Source organism: Acanthaster planci, linkage group LG14, assembly GCF_054643075.1.
Source record: "Acanthaster planci isolate LZ-2023a linkage group LG14, COTS_SCS, whole genome shotgun sequence".
Taxonomy (NCBI): domain Eukaryota; kingdom Metazoa; phylum Echinodermata; class Asteroidea; order Valvatida; family Acanthasteridae; genus Acanthaster; species Acanthaster planci.
Window position 1 is genome coordinate 7,957,675 of NC_141790.1, and position 24,958 is coordinate 7,982,632.

General features: G+C 41.4%; 1 protein-coding gene across 1 annotated transcript in view; it reads right to left on the bottom strand.

Annotated features, from left to right (window-relative positions):
* Positions 1 to 24,958, bottom strand: part of LOC110985344 (uncharacterized) — a 96,861-nt gene that overhangs the window by 22,804 nt on the left and 49,099 nt on the right. Inside the window, 34 exon segments of the mRNA XM_087146159.1 lie at positions 1,116 to 1,219; positions 1,988 to 2,278; positions 2,774 to 3,046; positions 3,484 to 3,753; positions 4,127 to 4,160; positions 4,163 to 4,833; positions 5,955 to 6,132; positions 6,605 to 6,711; positions 7,072 to 7,270; positions 7,615 to 7,805; positions 8,640 to 8,757; positions 9,067 to 9,155; positions 9,581 to 9,805; positions 10,686 to 10,845; positions 11,554 to 11,732; positions 11,838 to 11,958; positions 12,529 to 12,775; positions 12,960 to 13,140; positions 13,303 to 13,540; positions 13,739 to 13,866; positions 14,713 to 14,879; positions 15,590 to 15,770; positions 16,530 to 16,700; positions 17,665 to 17,759; positions 17,963 to 18,258; positions 19,204 to 19,412; positions 19,692 to 19,992; positions 20,294 to 20,506; positions 21,028 to 21,232; positions 21,698 to 21,852; positions 22,492 to 22,562; positions 23,248 to 23,410; positions 24,022 to 24,161; positions 24,844 to 24,933. Coding sequence (XP_087002285.1) covers positions 1,116 to 1,219; positions 1,988 to 2,278; positions 2,774 to 3,046; positions 3,484 to 3,753; positions 4,127 to 4,160; positions 4,163 to 4,833; positions 5,955 to 6,132; positions 6,605 to 6,711; positions 7,072 to 7,270; positions 7,615 to 7,805; positions 8,640 to 8,757; positions 9,067 to 9,155; positions 9,581 to 9,805; positions 10,686 to 10,845; positions 11,554 to 11,732; positions 11,838 to 11,958; positions 12,529 to 12,775; positions 12,960 to 13,140; positions 13,303 to 13,540; positions 13,739 to 13,866; positions 14,713 to 14,879; positions 15,590 to 15,770; positions 16,530 to 16,700; positions 17,665 to 17,759; positions 17,963 to 18,258; positions 19,204 to 19,412; positions 19,692 to 19,992; positions 20,294 to 20,506; positions 21,028 to 21,232; positions 21,698 to 21,852; positions 22,492 to 22,562; positions 23,248 to 23,410; positions 24,022 to 24,161; positions 24,844 to 24,933 — 6,461 coding nt within the window.

The window sequence follows — 24,958 nt, forward strand, 5'->3', positions numbered from 1 at the left end:
GCATTCCCAATGCTACCTCAGAATGGTCTTTTCACAAAGTGGACCATTCCCTTTAATGTGGGAACGTTCTCATGGATCCATGGGTGTAGCCATGGGGGGGACACCCCCCCAAATTCCTGGTGTTCCCCACTAAAAATAACAGATGAATGGATACTGAACAAAGCTAACAAAAAATTGGCCCCAAAAAAACACTCCACCGAAAACTGGTGCCCCCATAATGCTGGTGTCCCCTTGCGCCCCCACACTAGTAAAATCCTTGGTATGCCACTGCATGGATGCTAGTGTTCCTATGGGATTCATCCAATGGTTGAAAGTGAGTAGATAATTAGCAATTGACCTTAAGGGAGGGGGGGCAGAATCTGCAACAAAATGAAACCAACCATCGGATTAAACTGAAACTGCACAGATGTACTCATAATGATCATCTCAACATGCATGCCAAGTTTGAAAAAGATCAGGCCTGCGATAGCTGAGACCATTGGGTCTGTTTGGTGGTCCAAAGAAGCCTGGTTCTTTTTAGATGTAGTGATATTAGCAGTGAAGAAGAAGGTAGAAAATTAGTGGCAACTGGTAGGATTATTATTTCGATAATAACGATGCCAATCTCCGTCAAAGTCCACCTTTTAACTATATTTAGTATTTAAAATCAATTTTTCACTCAATGTGGAAGGATACAAAGTGCTGGGTAATGACACGATATGCAGATACAAAACTTTGTATGCAAAACTGAAGAGTACATTTTGTAGTGAGATGGTCCAGCCCATTTAATTTAGTTCAGCTTTTCAGGATTCTCATGCCAATTATTCCCTCACATTATCTTGTTAGGAGATCACTATGGCTGTGCAGGTGTGTTATACTGCCCTCCAGAAAGTCATGTTATGGTTTCGCATAGTAAAGGAGTGATCAACTAGAAGTGGGACGCCAAAAGATCTTAAAGTCTCACCACAACACACGAAGATTCAGGGGAGGTGTGATATCCAAAAAATGAGTAGCTTGTAGGCGATCTCAAAAGAAGTCACTGCAACATAGAACAATTCAGCACTGAGCACACCCTGATGAATAGGATGTGTACGATTATTATGAAAAATAAAAGAGAGAATCTGGACTGCACTTACCATGTCGTAGAAAGGCCCAGCACGCAATCGACCCTCAGTGGGAGGAGTGACATCAATAGAGAAGTAGCTGGTAGAGGCATTACACTGCCCTGCTTCGTTCATGCCTGAAAGTAGTACAATGAACTGTCAAACATCAGAAAACATTTTGAAATTGTTTGTGACTCAACAGCAGTGTTGTAGTCGAGACCATCACAAGACCAGACACGAGACCATGCACAAGACCAGTCACAAGTAACTGGGTGAACAATGACAAAGGAGCGCTTTTGTTGCAGTTCATTTGAAGAGCTTGTGTTGGTCTCGCATGGTCTTGTAAAGGTCTTAAGTGGTCTCAACTACAACACTGCTCCACAGTGCTTTTTAATACACAGAAATACAAATTGTAAGAAAATTTGGGAAATTATAGGACCCATTTCACGGCACTGCTAAGCACACAAATTTATGGTAACAAAGGATCCTTGTATTTCATGGAGACCGTAAGCAGTAAGCACAGTATAAGGCGCACCTCCCTGAGAGGAAAATTTGCTTAAGGAAGTGGCAAAACCATGGAAACTCTGTGTGCATGCAATCGTAGGCACAACCAGGGCAAGCACTGCTATAACATAGTGCTTAAGGTTACAAATTTTTCTGCTATAATAAGCACGACTTTTTTGCTAACTGTTAAGCAGCTTTACAAAAGTGGGCCCAGATGTAGAAGACAACTGAAAAACGCTTTGGTGGTGAACCCCTAATACAAACTACTGGTATCTAACAGATTTAAAAGGTTTCAAAACATTCACTCCATTTTTATAAATACATCCTATGAATCCATCACTTTCTGAATGCCTCACTTGAGAACACCAGTTGATCACTATATATGATCATTATAAACTCACCCACAGCAGTCACGTAATAAGACCCCTCCTGTGTCAGATTTAGGCCCTTGAGCTTCACAAAGGTGTCTTTGCCCACAAAATGCATTGATCTCTCACTGAACGTAGCCCGGGACTGTGGAGTTACCAGCAGCATATCCAGGCAATCCATGTCTTCAGGTGGTGTGACAGAGGGAGAGGGTTTGCCCAGGCCAACGTAGTAGAGCAGAATGGGGACTGTGGATTCAAATTTGTCCCACTGAAGTTTGACCTCAGACAGGGAGTTCACAAAATCTGGAACTTCAACCTCAGTTACTAGATGAATAAAGAAAGTAACAGAATATGATTCTTCAGTTGATTATGTCACTACAGGTGCATGTCAGAAAAGAAATCATACAGGTATTGCTTTTATCTGGCTTTAGGTGGCTTTTTGGGTGTCTGGAACAAATGTAACATAAAAATTTGTCTTCCTTGTTCGACACGTACAACCTGGGCAGTCTTGATTAGGAACTTTACTATTGTAACAAATTTAAGAAACACTTTTTCCTTTCAGTTAGCATGTCTTCCATTGGAAATGTCAAAACTTTCCAATATATTAACCCTAACCTCCTAGGGTGTATGTAAAATCATATTGGAATCAGAGGATTTGGGATTGCTAGGGCTATGAATGAATAGTCCTGAAAGCGTAGTAATGATTTTCTTTATTTTACCGTTTTTCTTACAAAACAAAGATTTCCAAATAGAATTGTAAAAGTGAAGATTGCCATCTGTAGAAATGAAGGGAAGAATGAAACAGATACACATATTTACCGATCACTTGGGTATCCACACCAACTTTGATCCCAGTTGATGTTACCTCAGCTGTAGAGAAACTAGCGCTGTGTCCCCTGACTGTTACATAATAGGTAGAGTCGAGGGCAGTGAGATCCAGGTTTCTGAAGGTGACTGACGTGTTCTGACCCATGTAGGTGAAGGGTACTACATTGTCTCTGGTCTTGGGGTAGCGACGGTCAGTGCCAACTGCTGCCTCATAGAAATCAACAGTTTGCTGGGTGGTTTGGCCTTTGTTGACCTCAGCGTTTCCTTTGGGAACAGCAGGTAGATGGTCAGTATGTATTGGAAATGTGGAAATGCATCACATGACTCAGTTTAAAGTCCAAATCATGTTCCATTCCTCAATCAAGCTCAAGTCACTCTGTTTATTCAGACTCCGACTTGTCGTGAAGATGGGTTTGGCTTTGCTTCAACACCAAAAAACCGACCAAAATATGTCTAAATTTCAAAATTATCTTTCCTGAAATCATGCAAAATAATCATAGTCTTAAATTAAGTCTGATGAGTCTCTTTACGCCAAACCCCAAAATACTAGATCCAACTTATGATTCAGATATATGACACTTAAGACACATTAATAGTTGGTTTGACTGGACAAGAGATCAATGACAGGATAACAGCCAACATAGCAAAACATATTAAGACTCCACTTTATGGAAGAAAGGAACTGAGCCTGCAAGACAAACCTGTATGTTCTACAGTTTCTGCTACTTGTGTCCCCTTTCCAAAACCCTTCCAGCTTGCTGATATGGTGTCTGTCTCCTTCTGGTAGGTCAAATCGAAGCCCACCAGGAGGCCATCGTAGACCTGGCCAGGTATCAAGGGTTCCCGCTTGATAGTAATCCCATCAGATCGAACAGTGACAGCCAGGCCGAGGGCATTGGTAGCCCGTACCACGGTGTAGTAGGTTTCATCGTCTATCATATTAACATCTGTGTTGGAGTCAGATGTCTGTTCTGTATGTAACAAATGACAGACACGGTTTATTAAACATGCTCACATGATTTGCATAAAGAGAGCAGCAGTCATACTTTTTTAATTTCACATCCCTTAGGTCAACAGAAAGTGGTTTCAAAGTCACAGCATCATATTAATTTTTTTTACATGTTGTTACAACAATTATGTGGAAATTTAAACCAAGCCTCTCTTCGTTCTACAGATTGCTGTGTGATTAAATAACGAGGCACGGAAAACATTGAAATGCTGTTACTAAAGAATTAAAACTGTAACAGTGTCAATGATTTTCACTGATTGCAAAATGAGGCAAGGGTCACAGCCTTGTTATGCAAGGATGAAACTTTAATATTTGGGTAACATTTGTGCAATTACCTCCAACGTCAGTCAATGGTTTGAATTTCCTGTCCAATCAATTCTGTAGATAGCCCACTCATACTTCTTCATTGGGCAAGGATCTCCACTGAAATCCCATGCTGCACTCAGCTCCTGTAGGGCGGTCTGGAAGTCTGAGTCATCCATGTCATTGCTATCTACTCCGTCCTTGACCTCGAATGGTCGGAGTGGTTGGAGTCCAGCACTGAACCGGCTGACGTAGATGCCATTGGACACCGCAGTGCTGGTAAGTCCTGCTTCATTATAGCCCCTGACTGTGGCGTAGACCTTGTGGATATCGCTCAGATCGATATTAGAGATGAGCTCTGAAGTCTGGTCCTTGGCTACCTCGTAGAATGGCTTGACCTGTGATCCTCCAGGCGTGGTGCCCAGGGCAACCTCGTACTTAGTGATCTGGGTGTCTTCGTCGGTGAATGCCTGCCACAGGATCTGTAGCTGGGTGAGTGATTCCAGACACTCTCCGTCCAGGCGCAAGCATTCCTCCTCATCTGTGCAGTCCCATTCCGGCAGAGTCACAGGATCACTGAAATTGAAGGTGTACACACCAGGCAGCTCTACCACCAGGCCGTAAGATGGAGGAGTATCATCAATCTCGATAGGACCAGAGAATGCTGTTGTACTTTGATTGACAGCATTGAAAGCTTCCACGGTGACATAGTAGACTTTGTTGTGAATCAGATTCAAATCTGTTGAGAAAAGTGGCATTTTTCAATAACATAATTCCAAATTTAATGTCATTCTGCATGCTCATTACTGTCACTGGAAACTTTCCACCAAGATTTTTCTGTAAATCTGAGCAAAGAGAGATTTTTACAAAGCAACATCACACAAACAGAATCCAACATAGGCACTTCAAACACAGAGCTCTTGGAAGCAATGCAATCTTTCCTGACTCTCTTTTGATAATGTTATAATATACAAATAATGAATATTTATGAGTGCAATAGTAAGAATAATTGCACGAGGTGATAGATGAAACGGTCTATTCCACATAGTGGTGTAGCTAGAATTTTACTTGTGGGGAGGGCACAAGGGGGCACCAGCATCTCATGGGGAGGCACCAGCTTTCAGTGGTGTTGTTTTTTGGGGGCAAGTTTTTGTTGGCCTTGTTCAATATCCATTAATCCTTTTTTTTAGTGGGGGGCACCTGGTGGGGACAAGGGAAATTGTGGGGGGTATGTGCCCCCCTGTGTCTACGCCACTGATACCACGACGCAAAGCCAAGTCGAATAGACTAATTCATCTGTCACCGAATGCAATTATTCTTACACTCTGAGTACAGCTGGATTAAGTATCTGATTCAAACTGGAAGTTGTCCAGTTGTGAATCTGTTAATTTTTCGACATCGTATTCCGAGCTTGTTTAATCATTTGGCAGCCTTTTATCTGTTTCCTTATGTTGGCAGCATCAGCATTACTTACAAAATCAAATTCTTAAAATTATTTTGTAGAATTATGGACAGCGGAGCTTGATCGCTCATCATTTTGCCATTGAGAAATTGCACCACTAAAAGCTACAGTGCAATTGATCCAGAGGTGTTCATTATTCGTTTGTATATGCACAGTTGTTATAAATTTTTTTCACTCTGCATGCATCGCGCATGCTTCGTGCACGTGTTGCATTTGGGTACAAATAATTCAATGCCATGTGATCAACAATCCACCAATTAGATGACGGGGATTTATGCAAGTGTGGAGTAACACTGTTTATGATGATTGTCTGATAATTCAGAAAAGTTAAGCTTTGTTTGTGTTTGTAAGTATTCTCTTCTGAATGAAAGTATGATTCCATTGTTAGAGTAGCCAACCTTTGACACTGTAGTGAGAAAGATGCCCAGGTAGGTAGCCAGATTGAAACACGTCATCAAGACCCTGTGCTGAGCCAACAAACAGGTGGAAGTGGTCAATACCAGACTCAGCATCCAGGAAATCTGACCAGCTGCACAGCAGGGCGCTGTTAGCATGGATGAACGCAGGACAGTGGACCTGACAAGAAAACGGGATGAAAGGATGGTGCAAAATATTAGTCTGCATTATCTCTATCACTGGAATAGAATTTCAGGCAATCTATTCTCATCTGAGTGATGACTTGAGCCTTGAGTGTATCTTGTGGGAGATCCCAGGATGATCCATTAAAACAGCATTCAAGGATAAGACGAAAACTCAGATTAACTCCTTTAACCTACAGAACAGAATTTTTTTAGTGAACGTAACTTTTGGATTAATGAGTGAAAGTCATTTTAATCAAGAAGTGCCTGGTGTGCAGATTCTTCAGGGATGGTGCAAAATTTATGAGGCCCTCAGATCTGGGTCTTTGATATGCCAGGATAAGTGGCTGTATGTACAAAGTATGCTGGATCTGCAGTCTGTGAAACATACATTTATGTAGCATCTACAGAACAACTGTACCTGCAACACACAGCCTTTTTCACTGATTGCCAGCAACAAGAACACATACCTGACCAACACTGGGTGGTGTGTTATCAGCAGTTATACTTGTGGTGTAGACCGTCCGCTTCAGCCCGACGCTGTTGATGGCCTGCACTGTGAGAATATTGGGCAGCCCTGTAGATAAGAAGGAACAGAATATAATAGCTCAGTGGGAAGAAAAATCATCCATACAGCAAATTTCAACCAGCAAGTTAACAAAACAACATACATTCCTGGTGTATCCAGGAATTGGGGTAGAAGAAAGGAAACAGCCTGACAGATTCATCATCATTACTGCAAATACCATCACCATGCCCTTTCCATCACAATGGAAACTTTTATGAATGAACCATTTATGGCTGATATGCAGAAAATTACCATATTACATCACTTCACGGATAAAAACTACTTCCAAACAACCAAAACGAAGAGACCTAAAGTCAGGGAAAGGAACAACCCCAAAAGGAGCCCTACAGGCAATGAGTTGCACCTTACCTATATCTGAAGGAGTTATTAGTGCTAGGGGCACATAGGATTTATTGGTTTGGGTGACAGGATACACATTGCTTCCTCCTGGGTACTGCCCCATGGAGAAGTAGGTAGCGGTAATGCCACTCTCCTCGTCTGAAACCTCCCACGTGCCGTCTATGGAGTCTGTGTTGGGTTGATAGAGGGCAATACCGCCTTCCAGACTCTGGGGATTAAAGATGGGTGAACATCGTACCACTCTTCAAAGATGTCATGACTTCCATGGATAAATTAGTCATTGAGGTTACTGACTGCATTTCAATTTTTTGCTAAATATAAAGGTGAAGTCGTGAAATACTGGTAAATACAGATTAACTGCATTGTGCAATTGTTCATGGTAGTTTGCATGTGTGGGACAAATTGCTGATAAAAAGTTTGAAGATTAAAATCATTATCTTAAATTGTTACGGCCAATCAACCAATTCCATACCTGGATGGAATTTTGGTTTTGTATTGAGCAGGTGCAAGCTTAAATATTGGCATTTCCCCATGAGAAGTTAATCCACTCACCAGATCTACGCTTGCATCATACTGGCCTAGGTCGGTGATCATGATCTCAGGAGGTGTGATGTCCACCGTGAAGCCATTGGACGTGGATTCCAAGACGTTGTCCCCGTTGGTGATGGCTCGCAGCGTGCTGTAGTACGTCATGCCGTGTTGGAGGGGTAGAGGCGACTGGGCCTTGCCCTTACCTGCTAATCCTGGAAATAAAGTCACAATTACAGAACATGCATCAATCCAAAAGGAAGAGGTATTTGAAGGTGATTTTAGAGCTACTGAGCCCTAAACTTACTTACTCCCTGTATTATGACATGCCAGTTGTTAATAACATGTTTATTAAAAAATTTATCGGTGTTGTACTTGAGTCCATATAGTGTTGCCACCATCACATTTCATACTGTAGCGCCGGCGGGTCCGGCCGGTGGGGGCGCCAGCTCGGACCCGCATGGAGTTGGCTGGCTGCCCGCACTGGTATGCGAATGGCCCGCGGTTTTCCCACCTCGCGCCTGCGCAGTCCCTGCCGACAGGCGCCATGTTTAGAGCTGAGCTGAAAACGCATTGTTGTGGACGACAGCATTAAAACAGATTTCGTGACCAAAACAGCGAGTTGCGGCTGTGTGTGATTCTATACCAGCATCAAACCCTGATCCGTAGGACACGCTACAATACATTCTTTAGCCAAGTCACAAACTATTCAGGTGAACTGTAACAAAACTGTCATTTCTCACCCTGTACTGATGAATGGCGTTATGAAAGGACCTGGTAATGGACTCGACTTCAACAATGAAACTTGTAGATTAGGCAACCTGAAGAGGTGCTCTAAATGTGGGGGTAATAACACTTACACACATGCTCTTAAACTTGAGGAAGGGACACATTTTGATAGATTAAGGTACCAAATTGGTCAAAGAGGTATGTTAAATGGTAACACCGCAGTGATGGCCTCCAAGTCAGGGTGCCAGGCAAACCGGCCGGGCAAGCCAGGTATTACCCAGAACTGCCATTATGAGGTACAGATATGCTAAGCATCCTACCTGGTGCGTCTTCATCACTGCCAGGCACTATGCCATCAGAGGTCAAAGGTTGGATGTCTTCACCACCAGGGGTTGTGCCCACTGCCCACTCGTAGTGAGAAATGCCATGCAATTGGCTCTATAAATCGACAGTTACAAAGCACAGAAGAATATGTATTTTAATGGTCTTAACATGTACAGGCTTTATTGACATCTATGCTAAAAGAAGTAATTTTTGGTTTTCCGAAACTTAACATAATTTCAATCCAGAAAGTGTTAATTAAAAAAAGCAGAAAAAAAAACAAAACAATTCCCCGACCAGTCCTGAAACTTCTAACAACTTGACAGTTCAGGTCAGTTACAGGTAAATTTATCTGCAATGCAAACAAGTCATTTTAAAGGCTGGATAAGAAGTGATGCAGATTCACAACAAAAAAGTTAACTTTACCTCAAAATCATCAAACCAGATGGTGACTGTAGTTCTCTCATGTTGTGCATCTACATCCTGCAGCATGCTGGGGCCATCGGTTACATACCCTACGATAAGCAAACGGTGAAAGTAAGTTTTGAAGTGCACAGTAACATTAAATTTTCTTAGCTTTTTCACGATCGACATCTTTTTTACTGTGCATTTAAAAATATTTAGCAGAATACTGACATTTCCGCAGGGAGTTTCACCAAATCTGCTGAGCATAGTGTTCCACAGGTTAAGCACCACTAGCCGTTCCAACATTTTCGGCACCATAGGCCACACTTCACTGAGTCTGGTCCATGTACAAGCACAAAATTTCATGGCACAGCTAAACACTGAAACTTTGCATTATGTGTTGTGTTAATTAAGCTGAAATAAGCTGTGACCTAACTGGTCGAGGCTTTCCCAAAAATGAAGGTTCAAAGAGAGATGCTAAATAATTTTGGTGTGTGTGTGTTAATGTGGTGTTTGTGGTAGGCCTTGCACCAACCTGTTTGATCCTCCTCAACTATTCTGATCGGGGAGGAGCAGACGACATCGCTGAAAGCCCCTGCTCCATTCTCGCTCTTAACGCACACGTAGTAGACTGGCCGGCAACCCTCAGTGAATGCCTCGTCGCTGCAGGTAGATGGGTCTGTGAGCTGAAGATCTAAATTGGAGAGGACACTGTTGCCTTTGGGGCCGCGAGAGGTGAAAGGTTGGATATCCTCGGAATCTAAAGGAACAATCAGAGAAATTTTTAATCCTTAATGCCAGACAGATAATCAGATTCTCCTGGGGCTCCTTTCCATTTTGTTGTGGAGCTACAACTTTAGTTTTTTCTACTGACATGTGTCACAGTGAGTTTCAGTAGACATTGGTAAAAACTACGAAAGCCCACTTGTGCCCCAGACAAAAAAGTCTGTGGGAAACTAATTTTAATACAAATTACTAATTCTTTATTAGGAATCATTAATTCGTATTACTAATTTGTTATTACGGATTACTTATTCGTTATTATGGATTACCAACACTACGAATTAGTAATTAATAATAATAATATGGAAACATTCATGTTGTGCAGATACTACACAAATGTACTCAACTGCGCATAACAATACTCATCACCAGCTAAGGTATGAAATTAGGTGTTGTTAAAGCTTCTTTATTCATTACAGCGAATATAATTCCATATAATAATTCATAATAACGAATTTGTAATTCATAATAATGAATTAGTTTCCCACTGATTTTTTTTTGTCCGTAGCACGATTGTCCTGTCGTTAAAAACACACAGCTAAGTGAGTTAATTAGCCTGTTAAATATCACAAGTTTCCCATCCAACATCATGAAGGAGGTCGTACAAACGTTTTCAAGGCCCGATATTACTATCAAAATAGCTGTTTGATGCATGCTGTGGCAGCTTTTTAACGGTCAGTTAAAGCTAAACAATGGAAATGTGATATAGCAGGATGTTTAAACGATGCTGGTAACTCAAGGTTATTATCAGAAATAATTGGTCTTTACAGATCCTTAGCTTTGCAAAATATATTCAGAATTTAGCAAAAAATTTCTGATCAGTTTCTTTTGGAGGCATTATTTTTTGTTCTACTGACTTGGAGCTGTTCCAATTGCCACCCAGTAGCTCTTGATACCACTCTGTCCATCCACAGCCAGCCAAGATGCCTGGATGGTGCTGTGACTGTTCTGGTACAAGTACCCATAGATGACTTCTTCAATCTCTCCATCCAGGTTGCCACCACGGACATATCTCATCTGTGAATGCAAATACAGTAACTCTCCAGTACGTTTTCCAGAAGTGCTTTTCAATCTGTGTATATAATATAGTGTAATTCAGTATTAACCTGCAGCAGTGTACTTGTGGACAGGTGATATATACGTTCATTAGGGCCTACTTGCTTCTTCAACTCTTCGACTAACAGCGCGGGATGCACGTGCATGCTAAGTGTATAAATGTTCATTGCGAGAGCAGTGCCATCACACAACATCACCTCGGATTAGTGTAGAAGACAATGTTCCATGGGAAATTATTTCCAAAAAGTCCCATTCATTCTGTACACTACCCAATGGTGACGTTACCCAAGAATGTAAATAAAATCTGTGAAATGCATTTTAGATAAATGCATAAATTCCTCCTTATATCATTTCCCCTTCTATCTTTACCTTATTTATGCGTCAGATGGTATGGATAATTGCTGCGCATTATAACTGTAAGTCAGAAAGGCCCTTATAGTATTTGTGTGGCAGCATCGTGCCATGCTAGGTGTACAAAGTAACAAACTCTTGATGGGTTTCTGGACAAGGTCTTTAAATTCCTTAGTGAACAATATTCATGTACATGACTCAATATGCTTGCATAAAATGAAAGTACACAACATGCTTACTCATATATGCACGATACATGCAAATTGCAGGGCCAATATAGAACTATCAGAAGAAGAATGCAGCATATGCGAGACTCACCACTGGAGGGGTGGGGTCCACCCTAATGCCGCTCGTCTCGTGAGATGCTACCAATTTTGCCTGGTTCCTGGCCTTGAGACGCGTGATGTAGATAGACCCTCCGCGCAACATTAGACCGGTCTGCATGTGCGACTTTGCGTTGACGTCCGAGATCAATTCGAAGCTGTTTGGGTCAGAGTCTGAAACCAACGAGAGAAGTTTTAGAAGAAGCAAATGCAAAAATGTAAACAGCATCTGGCTTCGAGTAATGTTAGCCAAAAGCTGTGTTCCACATGCAGTCTCACCTGCAGGGAAGATCTTGATTTTGTTCCCCTGTCGCATCTCATAGATGGCCAGTTCAAAGGATTCAATGCCTGACTCATCATCAAAGTAGTCCCAGTGTACAGCAAGACTGTCAGAATGTGACTGTATAAACCAAAACACAAGTTAGTGGATGTTAGTTGACAACTAGGATGTCTATTGCAGCATTTTGTGTACATCAAGAACACACGATACCTAAGCTACATTTAGTAAAGGTTAATAACAGGAATCTGGGGGGGGCACAAGCAGCAGTCAAAACTTGCGTGATACAATGTAAACAAATCATACAGATTAAAAAACACTGTGCCTCACTGTGTCAGAAATGAGTTAGTTTGAAGAGTGCAGTATTAAACCGTTTATTTCCACCAGCTCTCAAACTGGATAAAAGTAAGAGGTTATGGTCTGCACTCACACATCATATAAAAAGGTTATCCAATTATGTCCCAAATTAAATCTTAGTAATTGTTTTTTTTGTTTATACAATTTACGTGTGACTGTTCTGGACAAATGAATGACAGTAATTAGATTTATAACTATGACATTTTTTACTTAATAGTGTGTGTATCTTGTCTCATCACTTATCTATCTATATTTTATTTGCAGTATAGGTTGGGTGGCATAAGGTGCCTTATATATAGTAAGACAGCGCAGCACCTACATGAGGATGACACTCACCTGGAAGTCAGCATCTTCTCCATACACCAGCCCGTCTCCCAGGGTTCGCAGGTTCGGTGGGGTCAGGTCCACCAAGAAGCCATTAGTAGGGGTGTCGATATGATTCAGAGCCTGGTTGATGGTGCGTAGGTTGACGTAAACCTGGTCTTTATGTTTGAGGTGGAAGTGATGCCATTCGATGGAGGATGTATCCCTGCCAACTGACTCGGCCTTGTGGATTACCTCAAAGTCATTTGTGACATTAGAGCTGCATGAAATGAAACATTCAAAAGGATTTGGGGCATATACAGTACATTTTATTGAGTTCTAACGGCTTTTACAGTAGAAAAAATCCCTATCCAGGAAGCAGAAATATAGAGAAACTCACATTGAGCGGTCTTTACATTGGATACACCAGTATTGCAGTCTAGTACAAACTAATCCATCTGTACCTGCTATTGTGTTTACGATAGACTGTGACTTGGTAATCCTCAATTCCTGAGTCAGGATCTGAGAATCCTTCCCACTGGGCTTCCACAGTGGCGGGCTTTGAGGAAAATTCTAGATCTGTGGGTCCTGGCAGCAGGCCATCATAGACACTTCCTTGAATCGGTGGAGTTAGATCCACAGTCACTGAGAACATAGAAGATAATGAATATGCTATGATCAAGATAACTATGGCTGGGAGAATAATAATAACCACCACTGAGACAGTTATGAAATTCCGTCTGTGCTTTGGGGAAGAGTAAGTATTCCATTGCCCTGAGGAAAATGTCACTAAATACGATTGCATACCTCCATCTGAAGAAGCTGACACGTTGAGTTTGTCATAACCGCCATGGAAGGCTACAAGTGTGGAGTAATACGTCTCACCATGCTGCAGGGTCACATAGCCGGAGCAGGCGCTGTGCTCTCGACGAGACACTTTGATATAGTCTACCACATTACTCAGGCTGGGCTGGGTCCCGACTGCCCAAAGATAGGAGGAAATACCTGACTCGGGGTCATACCAGTTGTACCAATTGGCACAAATCTAGATAACAAGGCACAAAAATTTTAAAAGTCAAATACTGAGGAACATCCGTAGGTTACTTTTACAGCAGTTTTTTTAATTTATACTGCTGACGAGGTCTAATTTGAGATATCCATTTCTTAAAAGCTCATACAATATTTAGAAATAAATGCACTATCGTGGAAAGGGAATATTTACATGTCATTTAGAGAGATTTACCTCATTCCTGTCTTTGGTAAATACAAGATCTCGTCCAGCATAGGGCCCATCAAACAGGTCACCGGCTATTGGAGGACTGTCATCGACTAAAATTGGCTCATCGGCATGATCGATAGTTCTCAGGTCAACTGGAAAGAGTTAAAAACACACCCACATCATGTATATTTAATCTGTCTGCCTACACTAGCCAGCAATAATAAGGGGTGCCATATTAAGACGCAAGGTCTATCACTTTTCAAGTGCACATGTAAATGCGTATGACATTAGTCAAGTGATCTGACAATGCTTGAGGACTTGCCTGTAAAGGGCTTGGTACCACTGAAAATAGGGATGGAGGTATAATTGCTTTGGTTTTAAAACAATGTTGTGTATCCACATTTTGGGGAAGTCAGGTAAGCGCAGATACTCTGCGATCCAGATTCGAATCCTGCCAAGGCTAAAGTGTGGGTTGAGTGTCAATCCTTCCTGATTCAAGGGGCTTTCCCTTCAAAACTTGTTCGGGGATTTCCTCCCATTTCTGAACCTTAGGCTTGTGCAAGGGTGGCTTAAGGGGGGGGGGTTGGCAAACGGGCGCCATGCCCCCCTCAAAAAAGGGGCCAAAAATTTGAGGGGGGGGACTAATGACAAAAATTTGACTTTTTTGGCCTATTTTATTTCCCTTCCTTCTAAAAGCATGCAGAAAGTCCCAAAATTTAGAAAGGCCATAAAAGGTTATATGCAACAATTTCACAATTTTTTGGCCCCCAAAACGAGTTTGGACCCCCTAAAAATTTAGTTCTGGATTCACCCATAGGCTTATGAGCCAGGTGACATATATAGGCACTTTTAAAGAATTCTTGTTTTTATAAATGATAAGCGATATACTTTATTATGCAAATAAGTGTGGTGAAATTTAAAATGGATAGGTACACTGATAATTTAATGTTCACCATCTGCCTTGATTGCCCTTTCCAAAGTGCAAGCATCTTTCTTACCATTGTTGACAGCTCGGACTTTAAGCCAGCACGGTATGCCGTTTGGTATCTTGAAGTCCATGAAGAGCTGCTCGGCCAACACGTGAGCCTCCCAATCACGTAGCGATTTGTCCCTAGGTGTCCTACCTGCTGCGAGGTGATACTCAAACAGATGAGAATCAGGGTCGCTGTGTAAGATCAAGAGAAACCAAGAAGATGGAATAAAATATTTAAATTGTCTTAAAGGTGCATAGTTAAGAATCTGCTTGAAAACATATTTTAAATATTATTGGGACGAAATCCTGTCTATATATTTTAATCAGTTCCACTCTATCTGTTCCTTCTTCTCTACTCACAAAACAAGATTTATGTCCTAAACAAATTTTTATTCAAATTTCAAAATCATTGAGTACACAAAAAATTATTTAGTGTTTTCTGCATATCACATATGCTACTCTTATGTATTTAAAATAAATTCACTGATATCCAGGGAAACCAGACATGTATGTGCCTCAAGTGACATTTTTCCAACTTTCCATTCTCCAAATGCACACAGCGAGCACAGAGAGAAAGTTCTAACAGGTTCCCAAATGCCCACCTAGTTTGCCATTTGTGCGTATACGTGCATGTATGGAAAGGTTTAAGAAGTCATATAATACATATAAGAGGATACGAGAGCACAGCCATGCTCCTGCAGACTTAGTCATACCTTGCTTGTTAACCCTAACCCTCCTCAATCCTCCAACAGGTGAAGGATTGAGGAGAGTTAGGGTTAATGTTAAATATTGCTGCTACAGCCGATCAACAACAAATACCTGATTTAAACCTACATGTGTATCTTTGTGCAATTGAGCAATCTTAAGTGAATTTAAAACTATTACGAGAAAAGACTGCTTACGTTGCATTGACCTGCAGTCCAATCCTCCCAATGGATGAGTCATAGGTGATATCATGGATGCCGTAAATGATGGGCGGAGTGTTGTCGATAACGAGTGGGGTGCTGTGGCACACAGTGAGTGCCATGGGACCACCAAATTGCACCTTGTTGAGGGCACGCACAGTGATGAAATATGCACCATCTGATGATGTGAGAAACAAAGAAAATTGTATTTATCTTATGCTCTCAAAACTCTAATGGAACTGTCAAGAAAATTGTTTCTATTGCATAGTTTTATTCAGTGGCAGGCACAGATCCAGGATTTAAAAATCATAAATACAGTAAATAACTTTGAGCCACATCAAAATATGTAAGTTAATAGATATTTTCACCCAACATAAAACCCTTGCAGTCTATGGTTTGAAAAAGTTAAGATTCAAGAGGTCCTTTGATGCACTCTTCAAAAATCTGATGAGTAACAATACAGGCATTTCACAAAAGTGCACCTCCAAGAATTTGCAACACGTTGGCCAATCACAGTGCACGAAATTTGTCGACCCAATGCGCGTTTTAAAGGGTCGACAAATTTCGGGCGTTGTGATTGGCCAATGCATTGCAAACTCTTGGAGGCACACTATTGTGAATCGCCCGTATTAGACAACTACAATACCCATGCACACTTGTGGTTGCCCTACAGTAATTACTATAGTTGCCAATATATGGTAGCAATCCTATCCAATAGTTTTATCTGACAACACGGGTGCATTCGCGCAGTTACTCTTGTTAACATGAGTAGGATGCGTGCGCATTACACTCAGGTGCAGGAGCGTACTCCTCCTCAAGCAAGAGTATACTCTCGCTGACCCGTGGGTTGTACTCCAGCCGTTCGAGCGCTCAGGAGTAAAACGAGTAACTTGCTTGAATGCACCCCCAAAGTTGTTGATTGTTGATGTTGGAATACCTGGGAGATTGACGTTGACCACGAGTCCCTGATGGGTCCACTCTGATTCATCAAATAGATGAGCATGGGGGTCAATGTGCATACTGACATCATCGTCACAGACATCATAACCAATGGACCAGGTGTAGCCATGGATGCCGGTCTCATTGTCATGGAAACCTTCCCAGTTGGCTGCACAAAAGAGAACACTTTCGAAGTGATCACAAGCATTTTTAGTATTATGAGATAACTTCAGAAAGAGAAAGCCAATTCGAAACAGGGGGACTTAAATACATAAGTGAAGGAGTCGAACTTATTTCAGATGTTAGACGGACTGCTTTGTTTAAATAAAAAAAAAAAAAAAATACACACTAAAGAGAGAAACATGCCATTCTCCATTGAACTGTTGCTCATCAGTTCATCTTGTCCCTGAACATTATCCCAAGCCAGAACTATACATGTAGCAGGAATATGTTCAAAGTTTAACTACAAAGAAGCACATACATGAAGCTCCTACTTTTCTTCCTGGTCTGTAAAAGACAGGCACTTTGCAAGTCTAGTTACACTAGTACTGCAGTACTGGAGGATGGAAAGGAGCAGCGTATCCAGCTTTTCGTGTCAGGGGGGCATGTGGCTTTGGGCTTGTTTGACATGATGTTGGGGAGAAAAAATATTAAAAGCCTCACTCACGGTCCCGAAATCCTAGCTTTCATTTCATGGTGTTATTTTCTTACGGTTTTGGTGCTAACATTTGATACATACATATTAAAATAAAAACTGAATAAATACATTTAAAATAAACATAGCAGCAAAAAAATCTGTCAGGGGGACACCTTACCCCCCTGCCATGCCTGCCCCACTACTGCATATGCCACTGATGGAAACTTACAGTTTATTTAAATGGCTTTGTGACATGTGACTCGATCAATAGTGATTGGGTACAGACAGAGGTGACGTGACTTACTTAAATATTGTTGATAACACTATCTGCAGCATGTCTGGGAGATAATATATTCTCACGTTGAGCAAACAGAAATTGATTGCTCAAGCCCAATGATTACTGTTTTGGCCATTTGGTAAGAGACCTTAGCTTTACTCGAAGAATAATGAGAAAATACAGTTCTGCCCCCATCTTATAAGCTCCACCCACCCTTACCTGCCATGAAGGTATTGCTTCTTGTGTACAGCATGTCCACTAGTTCCTCATGGCCGTTGAACACCGTCATGGAACCAGGGCCATCAGAGATATATCTGAGGTTAAGGAACAAGATAACATTATCATCAGAAATAACATTTTGAGGGCATGAGACAAGTTGCTGAACAATTAACAACCAGTAGAACTCCTACCCCTAACAGCATATGCCCATTTGTGGTAGGTATCATCAAAATATAGAAAAAAATATAAATGGCACAAGGTGTAACAGCAGAAGATTGTATTAGCTGTCATTTTGTACCGATGGTTATCCAGTGGTGTGTCCTCAATGCATCGTCTCTCCCACTCCTCTGGAGTGAAATCCACACAGGGCTCATGCACCACTTCATCCCTGGTCCTGTTGATGATCAGTCCTGGTTCTGGTGGCGTAAAGTCTGCAGTGATGGCCACGGATGAAATGATGTTCTCATAAGCCACGAAATTCAAGAGCTCAATGTTGAAGTAGTAGAGGTTGTTGTGGACAAGCCCCAGCGACTCATGATTGAACTCAACAGCGTGACCCACACCGAGCCGCTCAAAGTGGGAAAAGAGTCCAGACTGAAATGCAAGGTCATAAAGCGTGGTTTACTATTAGTTCTGAGCGTGCCCTGTTGAGGGCACTGTATGAGGTTGCTTTCTCAACACTATGCTGCTCAGGCACCAGCTGACAGAAGTCAAGCTCAGTGCTAAGTTGACCACAGTACAAATGATGATGAAGTTTGGAAGCACAGTTTTACCTCTTGCCAGTACTCCTGCTGTCTGTGACAGAGTCAACAGCGGCAGAATGGTTTTAAAAGGGGGGGGTGAGCATCGGCCATTAGACTGAACAAAATACAATTATGAGGTTGCAAAATATGTACCTGCAACAGCTGGTAGGCCTATGAAGTGGGGGGGGCAAAATAACTACCTTTTAAAAGGTGGCGCCGGGGGCAACGCCATCAGTGCACAGAATACAAATAAAGTCCACACACTCAAAAGTGGCATAATTTGAACATGAATTAAAAATGGAGAGGAAAAAAATAAGTCTTCCATGGTAACAGCTTTCTACGATACTGAACAGATTATTCATAAGGATAAAGATATAACAGCTGTATGAAAAATATGCCACAAATAATGAACACAATCAGAAAATGTTATAAGTCATACATTATATTTAGCCTTGCCTGCCTTTTGAAAAACTGGAAGAACCCATTCAAAGTTCAGAATGTCAAGGTATGACTGGTTTGACAAAACAAGTTGCACTATTTGAGTGTCCTAATATGACAGAATGTACCTAGATTGAATAAAAATGTCCACAACAAGGAGCTTCCTTATAAAGGATGTTTTCCGCAAAGAAAATGGGTAACCCGCGGATGAAGTTCCTTTCTTTTAAAATAGGAACTGATCAACAGCATCCCTCTTTTCCAAAATAGATGGACATTTCAACATTTCACAATTTCTTGCATCCAGTGTGACCTGCATGCCTTCCCTGTTGTAATAACAGCAAGAGTACGTTTGCCCTACCTCGCGAACCTCTACCCCATGGCCCTCAATTTCTTCCAGCAGCTCGCAGGTGAAGTCGCCGTAGTTGTAGTTGATGCTCAGGCATTTGGTTTCTGGCAGGGCCAGGCAGTCCCTCGCACAGAAGTTGGGGTTGCGGTGGATGATGGTCGATGTCGGTGTGGAGATAAGGCGGCCAAGCTTGGCAGCAGTGAAGGAGTCAAAGTCATTAACTGTAGACAGAAAAAATAAATATAAAATAAATGGTTGCACAATGATTCTTATAATTTTTTAATTATATGTTTCTAATTACATATTATTGATTTATTGCAAATAATAAAAAACAGCAATGTGAACAGAATGTATTGGCAACTTCCTATTTAATCCCTTCTTCAGAGCACTATCTGTCTATGCTGCAAACATCATTGGGAGTTTGGATCTAATCTCAAAATGTAAATATCTATCTCTAAATATCCTATTTAGGAGAGCACTGGACCTACTAGTCTTAATACCTGATGGTCCAACGTTTTCCCTCTCTGTGAAATCAACGGTATGCCATGGTACAATCTGGTCCCCCCAGATCTCAGGGCCAAACCCGACGCCTTCCTTCTGCATCAAGATGACTGAGTCGTCATACACCACTGCCGAGGCACGAAGTATGTGCGGGTGGCTGGTAGAGGTGAAGTCTGGCGTGATGCGGCCCGTCGGGAGGGTGACATCAAAGGTCGGAAGGCTGCAGGTTGCCGTGGCAGTGCCTCCTCCGTTATTCATGGCGTAAACGGTGAAGTGGAGCGGATGCCCACCAAGAAGAATCTGTTAACAATGAAACAAATTTCAAGGATCGTGGGCTTCAACACTGTCCTTTTATTTGATAAAAAAAAGAAATATTTCCTAATTGTCTATGAGGGTTAAAGTTCACCTTAATTCTTAATAAGGCTAATATCTAATGCAGGAAAAATTACTTTCTGGACTGCATCTAGATTTTTGCCCAGTGTTAATAGTATGAAGATCAGTGATTTGAGATATGCTAGATTTGGAGATTTTGGAATAGGATAACATAACATTTACATTTGTCATTATGGAACAGGTGGCAGGCTGCAAAGGCAACACTCACCTGGGATATGATTGCCGAGGGTCCTCCAAACTCAGTCTTGGAGAGTACATCACTGCCTCCTGGGGCTGTCCCGACCTGGTAGAAGAACGTGACCAAGCTCTTGTCGTCAGCTGCCACCATCTCCAGCTGGAAGGCTGGCTCTGTGTAGTCTAGCCCTGGCACCTGCTCTATCCCGCAGTTGTTTCCTCCAGCACTAGACTGACTGACACCATCCTTTACAAAAGCAAAAGATGCCAGAGTAAGCTTGGCATGAAACAAAGAAGAAATGCTGGTTTGAGGATGCATTTTCCATAGCAAAAAGTCTACTCTTTTCAACGGCAGATAGTAGCTGCAATACACTGCATTTCCAAAGTTGTTTGAATGATTTTTAAGTGGGAGAAGCATTTAAAACCCCGTTTTTGTGGAAGATTTTAGGCCACATGAGAACACATGCATGTACTTCTTTACCACAAATGGTATTCCTCAGATGATGTCCAGCCCCACCCCCTTTTTGAATTCACACATCCAGGATATTGTTATTCCTCATAAAAATGCACATCAGAATTTTCATTTTCTTTCAGCATCCATCTTTGACTCTTGCCATTTCCATTCGAAAACAGAAAAAAAAATTACACACTACAGCCAAGTTCATCCCAAGTCTTGTAGCCCTGTGTCAAGTTACCAACCTAACCTCTAATTGGACCTGTGATCGACTTGTGATGAAACCCCCAGAGGGACTTGAAAAGTATTTTTACCTCTGTAGAATATTCTGAAATCTCTGGTGGGGAGGGATCAGGATCCTTGGTCTGAATGTAGAAGATGTTGCTGGAAATTTTGGAGGCTTGGTAGCGGTACAGGTCCTTCTGGAAAAGCGTTTTCTTCCCGAAGAACGGGATTCTTATGGTGACCTTGCCCTTCAGCACAATTGTCAACGGGATCATTTCTACATCCAATTTCAATCTGCAGAGAGAAGACGAAGTCAATCATGTTAAAATTTCCTCTTTTCAATACAAAGGTGATTGAAAGAATAAAGGCTTTGAGCAAGAGTAGGGTTAACTGTGTTGACCACCGTCATAAATTTTTATTTTGAATTTAGTGAGTCTTCTGGTATGTACACACCTGACATGTGGTTGAACACTCTGAAATGTTGATTGTTGCAAATGGGCATTTTCAGGGACAATTGAATAGTTAATATCAAGAACGATCAGAATACACAGTAGTGTAGCCAATAATGAAAACCTTGAGGGTATTGGGTAAAACCTAAGTGCTGTCTGGAAATGTGGGAAGAGTTCAATAAGTGTTTTATTGCCATCAAATTGGTTTTGACATTTCAAAAATATTACAAAAGTGAAGTGCTTAATTTTGCCTGGTTAAAAAATTTTAAAGACGGGTGTGATAGAGACTATGTCAGCCATCCCAGCTTACCCAACATCCAGCGGGAATTTGGAGAAGAATATCTCAGCCGTTGTGGGGAAAGACGTTCGGAGCATCTCAGCGGTGAGTTCCATCTCTCCACACAACCCATAGCAAATAGCCACGGTAGCCCTAGCATATGCCCCAACAGATGGCACTGCCCCGCCCTGTATAAGAGTGTAAGTTGTTAGAAAGAGTGATTTACAGATGTTGCACCTATAAGGTTTATTTAATAGTGGATGTGGTTTACTTGGTTGGCTTAACAAATGAAACCCCTTCTGCCTGACCAAGGCTAATTATTTCTGCAGAAAAATTCCTCAAATAATATAATACAATTAAGCAGATCTTCCAAGTTTGCCTCCTTGGGAGAGAGGGGGACACACTTCCTTCATTCAAAGAATCTTGACATGGGCCATGCCATGAGCTTATCCGACTACTTTCACTTGGAATGTATAGTCTTTGACTATGCACTTTATTTGGGGGGGGGGATAAAATTTGAATTTTTTTATGCAACCTTTCAAGACCTTTTTGACTGGTGAGGTTTCCTTTGGGGTCTTTTACATGTTTTGAGAATAGAAGGAAATCAAAAAGACCACAAGGTCACCATTCATCATTTAAACATTTTTTTTGCTGGGGGGAGGGTATGGCCCCTGTAACCTCCCGGATCTGCCTTTGGTGCCTTGCACCCAGTTAAAACAGTCCCAACCACCCTGTCTCTTATTGCCATTGATAACAAGGGAGTACTTCAACACAGAGCAGATACAGATGAATACAAGTCTAAAACAACACAACCATGTGTTTCTCACCGTAGCACGCATTGAAACAAGGGAGACTGACACGGGTATCTGCATTTCAAAGAAACCACCAGATTCCACGACTGAAACGAAACCAAACAATGAACTGATCTGTAAATAAATTCTTGAATGAGAAAGGAGGATCCAAACCCTGACTAATCAATGCTCACGATCCAATCACTGTCTCCATTTTGAGGATCAAAAACCAGAGGCCAGTTTCAGAGCATTTTGGTCACCATGACTACAAGCAAGGTCGCAAAATTTAAATATTTATACAAACATCTACACAGGTGCTATATGTATGCTTTCATTTTTGATCTCCACCAACCGGCTTCTTTGAAAGGGATGAATTGTTATGGTCCACATCTTCCAAAAAAATGAAATGAAACAGATGATAGCTGTAGATCACGTTTGTTCTCATTTCAGTGAAGTCAGGTTGCTTATTTGGAATTCTCAAAACTAAGGTTTGCGCAAATGTGATTATTGTAACAGGATCCACATTCCTTTTCTAAATGTAACAGCCTGTGACAACAATTATTAACAAACTGGATATATGACACACAATTTGCCAAATCAACTTCAAAAAGAAGGAAAAACAGATCTTAATCAAAGTGGTTTAAAAAAGGTAAAATGTTGGAAAACACATAACCCCAGAACCCTCGTATGATTAATATAATCATACCTAATATATAATCATACCCTAATATGATTAAGGAGATTTGTTATTTTTAGGAGAGGAGAAACTCATGATTCGAAAATAAAACTTACTGAACTCCAGCCATATCAGCCCACCAAGGAGTGTCCTGTACTCGTATCGGAAATACACGGCATTCACTCTGGGGAATGAAATGGTGCCGCTCAGTACAATGTCAAATTGCTGAAAGTTATCCTCTGCAATGCCTTCAGTGAACACATCGATGAGCTCTTCCACCTGCCAGCAAGTCAAAAGATATGTAGGTCTGTTGTAAGTTTAGGGTTTTTCTTTGGATAGTTCATCATCAGACTTTGAATAGCAATGTCAGTATTAATAAAGCCTTGAGTGAGCTTTCCAATAACGTTGTGAGGATGAAACTACATCATTTGTTACTCCTGCCCATCATTAAGTCCAAAGATTTCCTGAGACCATTTTGCAAGTTCATTCACGTATCATTTCTTGCACCCTGAGCTGTAATTTTTGTGTGATCTTAATTCTGATTTTCCCAGTGTTAATTACAGCTGCTATATCGTACACAATATTTGACAGCCCTCAAGGCAATTACTTTCATACAATGCTTGAACGATTTCCCACTAGCTGATTGGTGAATCATTGGTTATATGTGGCTTGGCAATAATTAAAACCATAAGTTCAAATCTACCAGCAAATGGATTTCCTTTGCTTGTTCACGAGAATTTCTTGTAGGTGATGCTAGGACTTACTCGGGTAGGGACTGACTCATGCTTTTCCAGGCATTGTGTAAAACAAGACAACACGAATGCTTCACATTTGTGCAACAGATCATTAGTTCATCAAATATGTGGGCATAAGGATAAAATTTGGCTCACAAAGGTCCTGAAGAGAGAGCGTAGGTCCTTCATCAGCTGAACCACAGTAAACGGGTCAATGTTTTGAAGGTCCAGCATTGCTTCCAATTCCCCGATGGTCATGTTGGCGATGCGACGACCGAGAGCATCCAGACCCTTCTCTGTTGGAGTCAAATCATAAAAATCAAACGAATTTACAGCATTGATGCAAATACACAGACAGTTAATTTTAAACAAACGAATGCTGAAGTAGCAGTGCTTTTTAATACAATGTGTACTGTTCACGAGCCTGAGTCAGCTTATGGATGCATTGGGAAACAGTGAATGATTTATCATCCAGGAAATTACAGCTCGAGCGCAGAGGACATGCTACTTTTACAAATTGGTTTAAGCATGCAGTACAGAGCATGCACAATATATTTTTTATTTGATAAAGAACCAATATGTTTTCGTCATTTAAATGTCCATGTGAGTAATGAGCATTCTGTGGCAATGAAGTTCAAGGGTGTGCCTCAACTTTCTCTTTGTTATCATTGAAAAATTCAGTCCATAGGGAAACAGTTATGAAACATGGATGCCTGATATGGTGTCCAATTAATCTAAGGTGTGCTTTTTAATTTGAGTACATTCACAGATCAGTACAACAATGAATGCATCCAAGATGCCTCCACAGCATCAATGCACCAAAACAATTGGGAGTTAGAACTTGTAAGGAATTCATTACCACTGCTGTACCACAATCAATGCACATTCTTGAGTACAATGGATGATAGCAAAGGCCAACTATCAGAGACCAGTGCTCAAAACCTGTGTGTTCAAAGGTCAAACTCCTCGAAAACTCACGTGTTAATCCTCCACCAACGATGACATCTCCCTGCCAAGTGCCAGAGTCAGCACCAGGTGTCAGGCTGAGGTCGAACAAGCTAGCTCCCCCTGGAGTGAAATAAGGAAACCACTT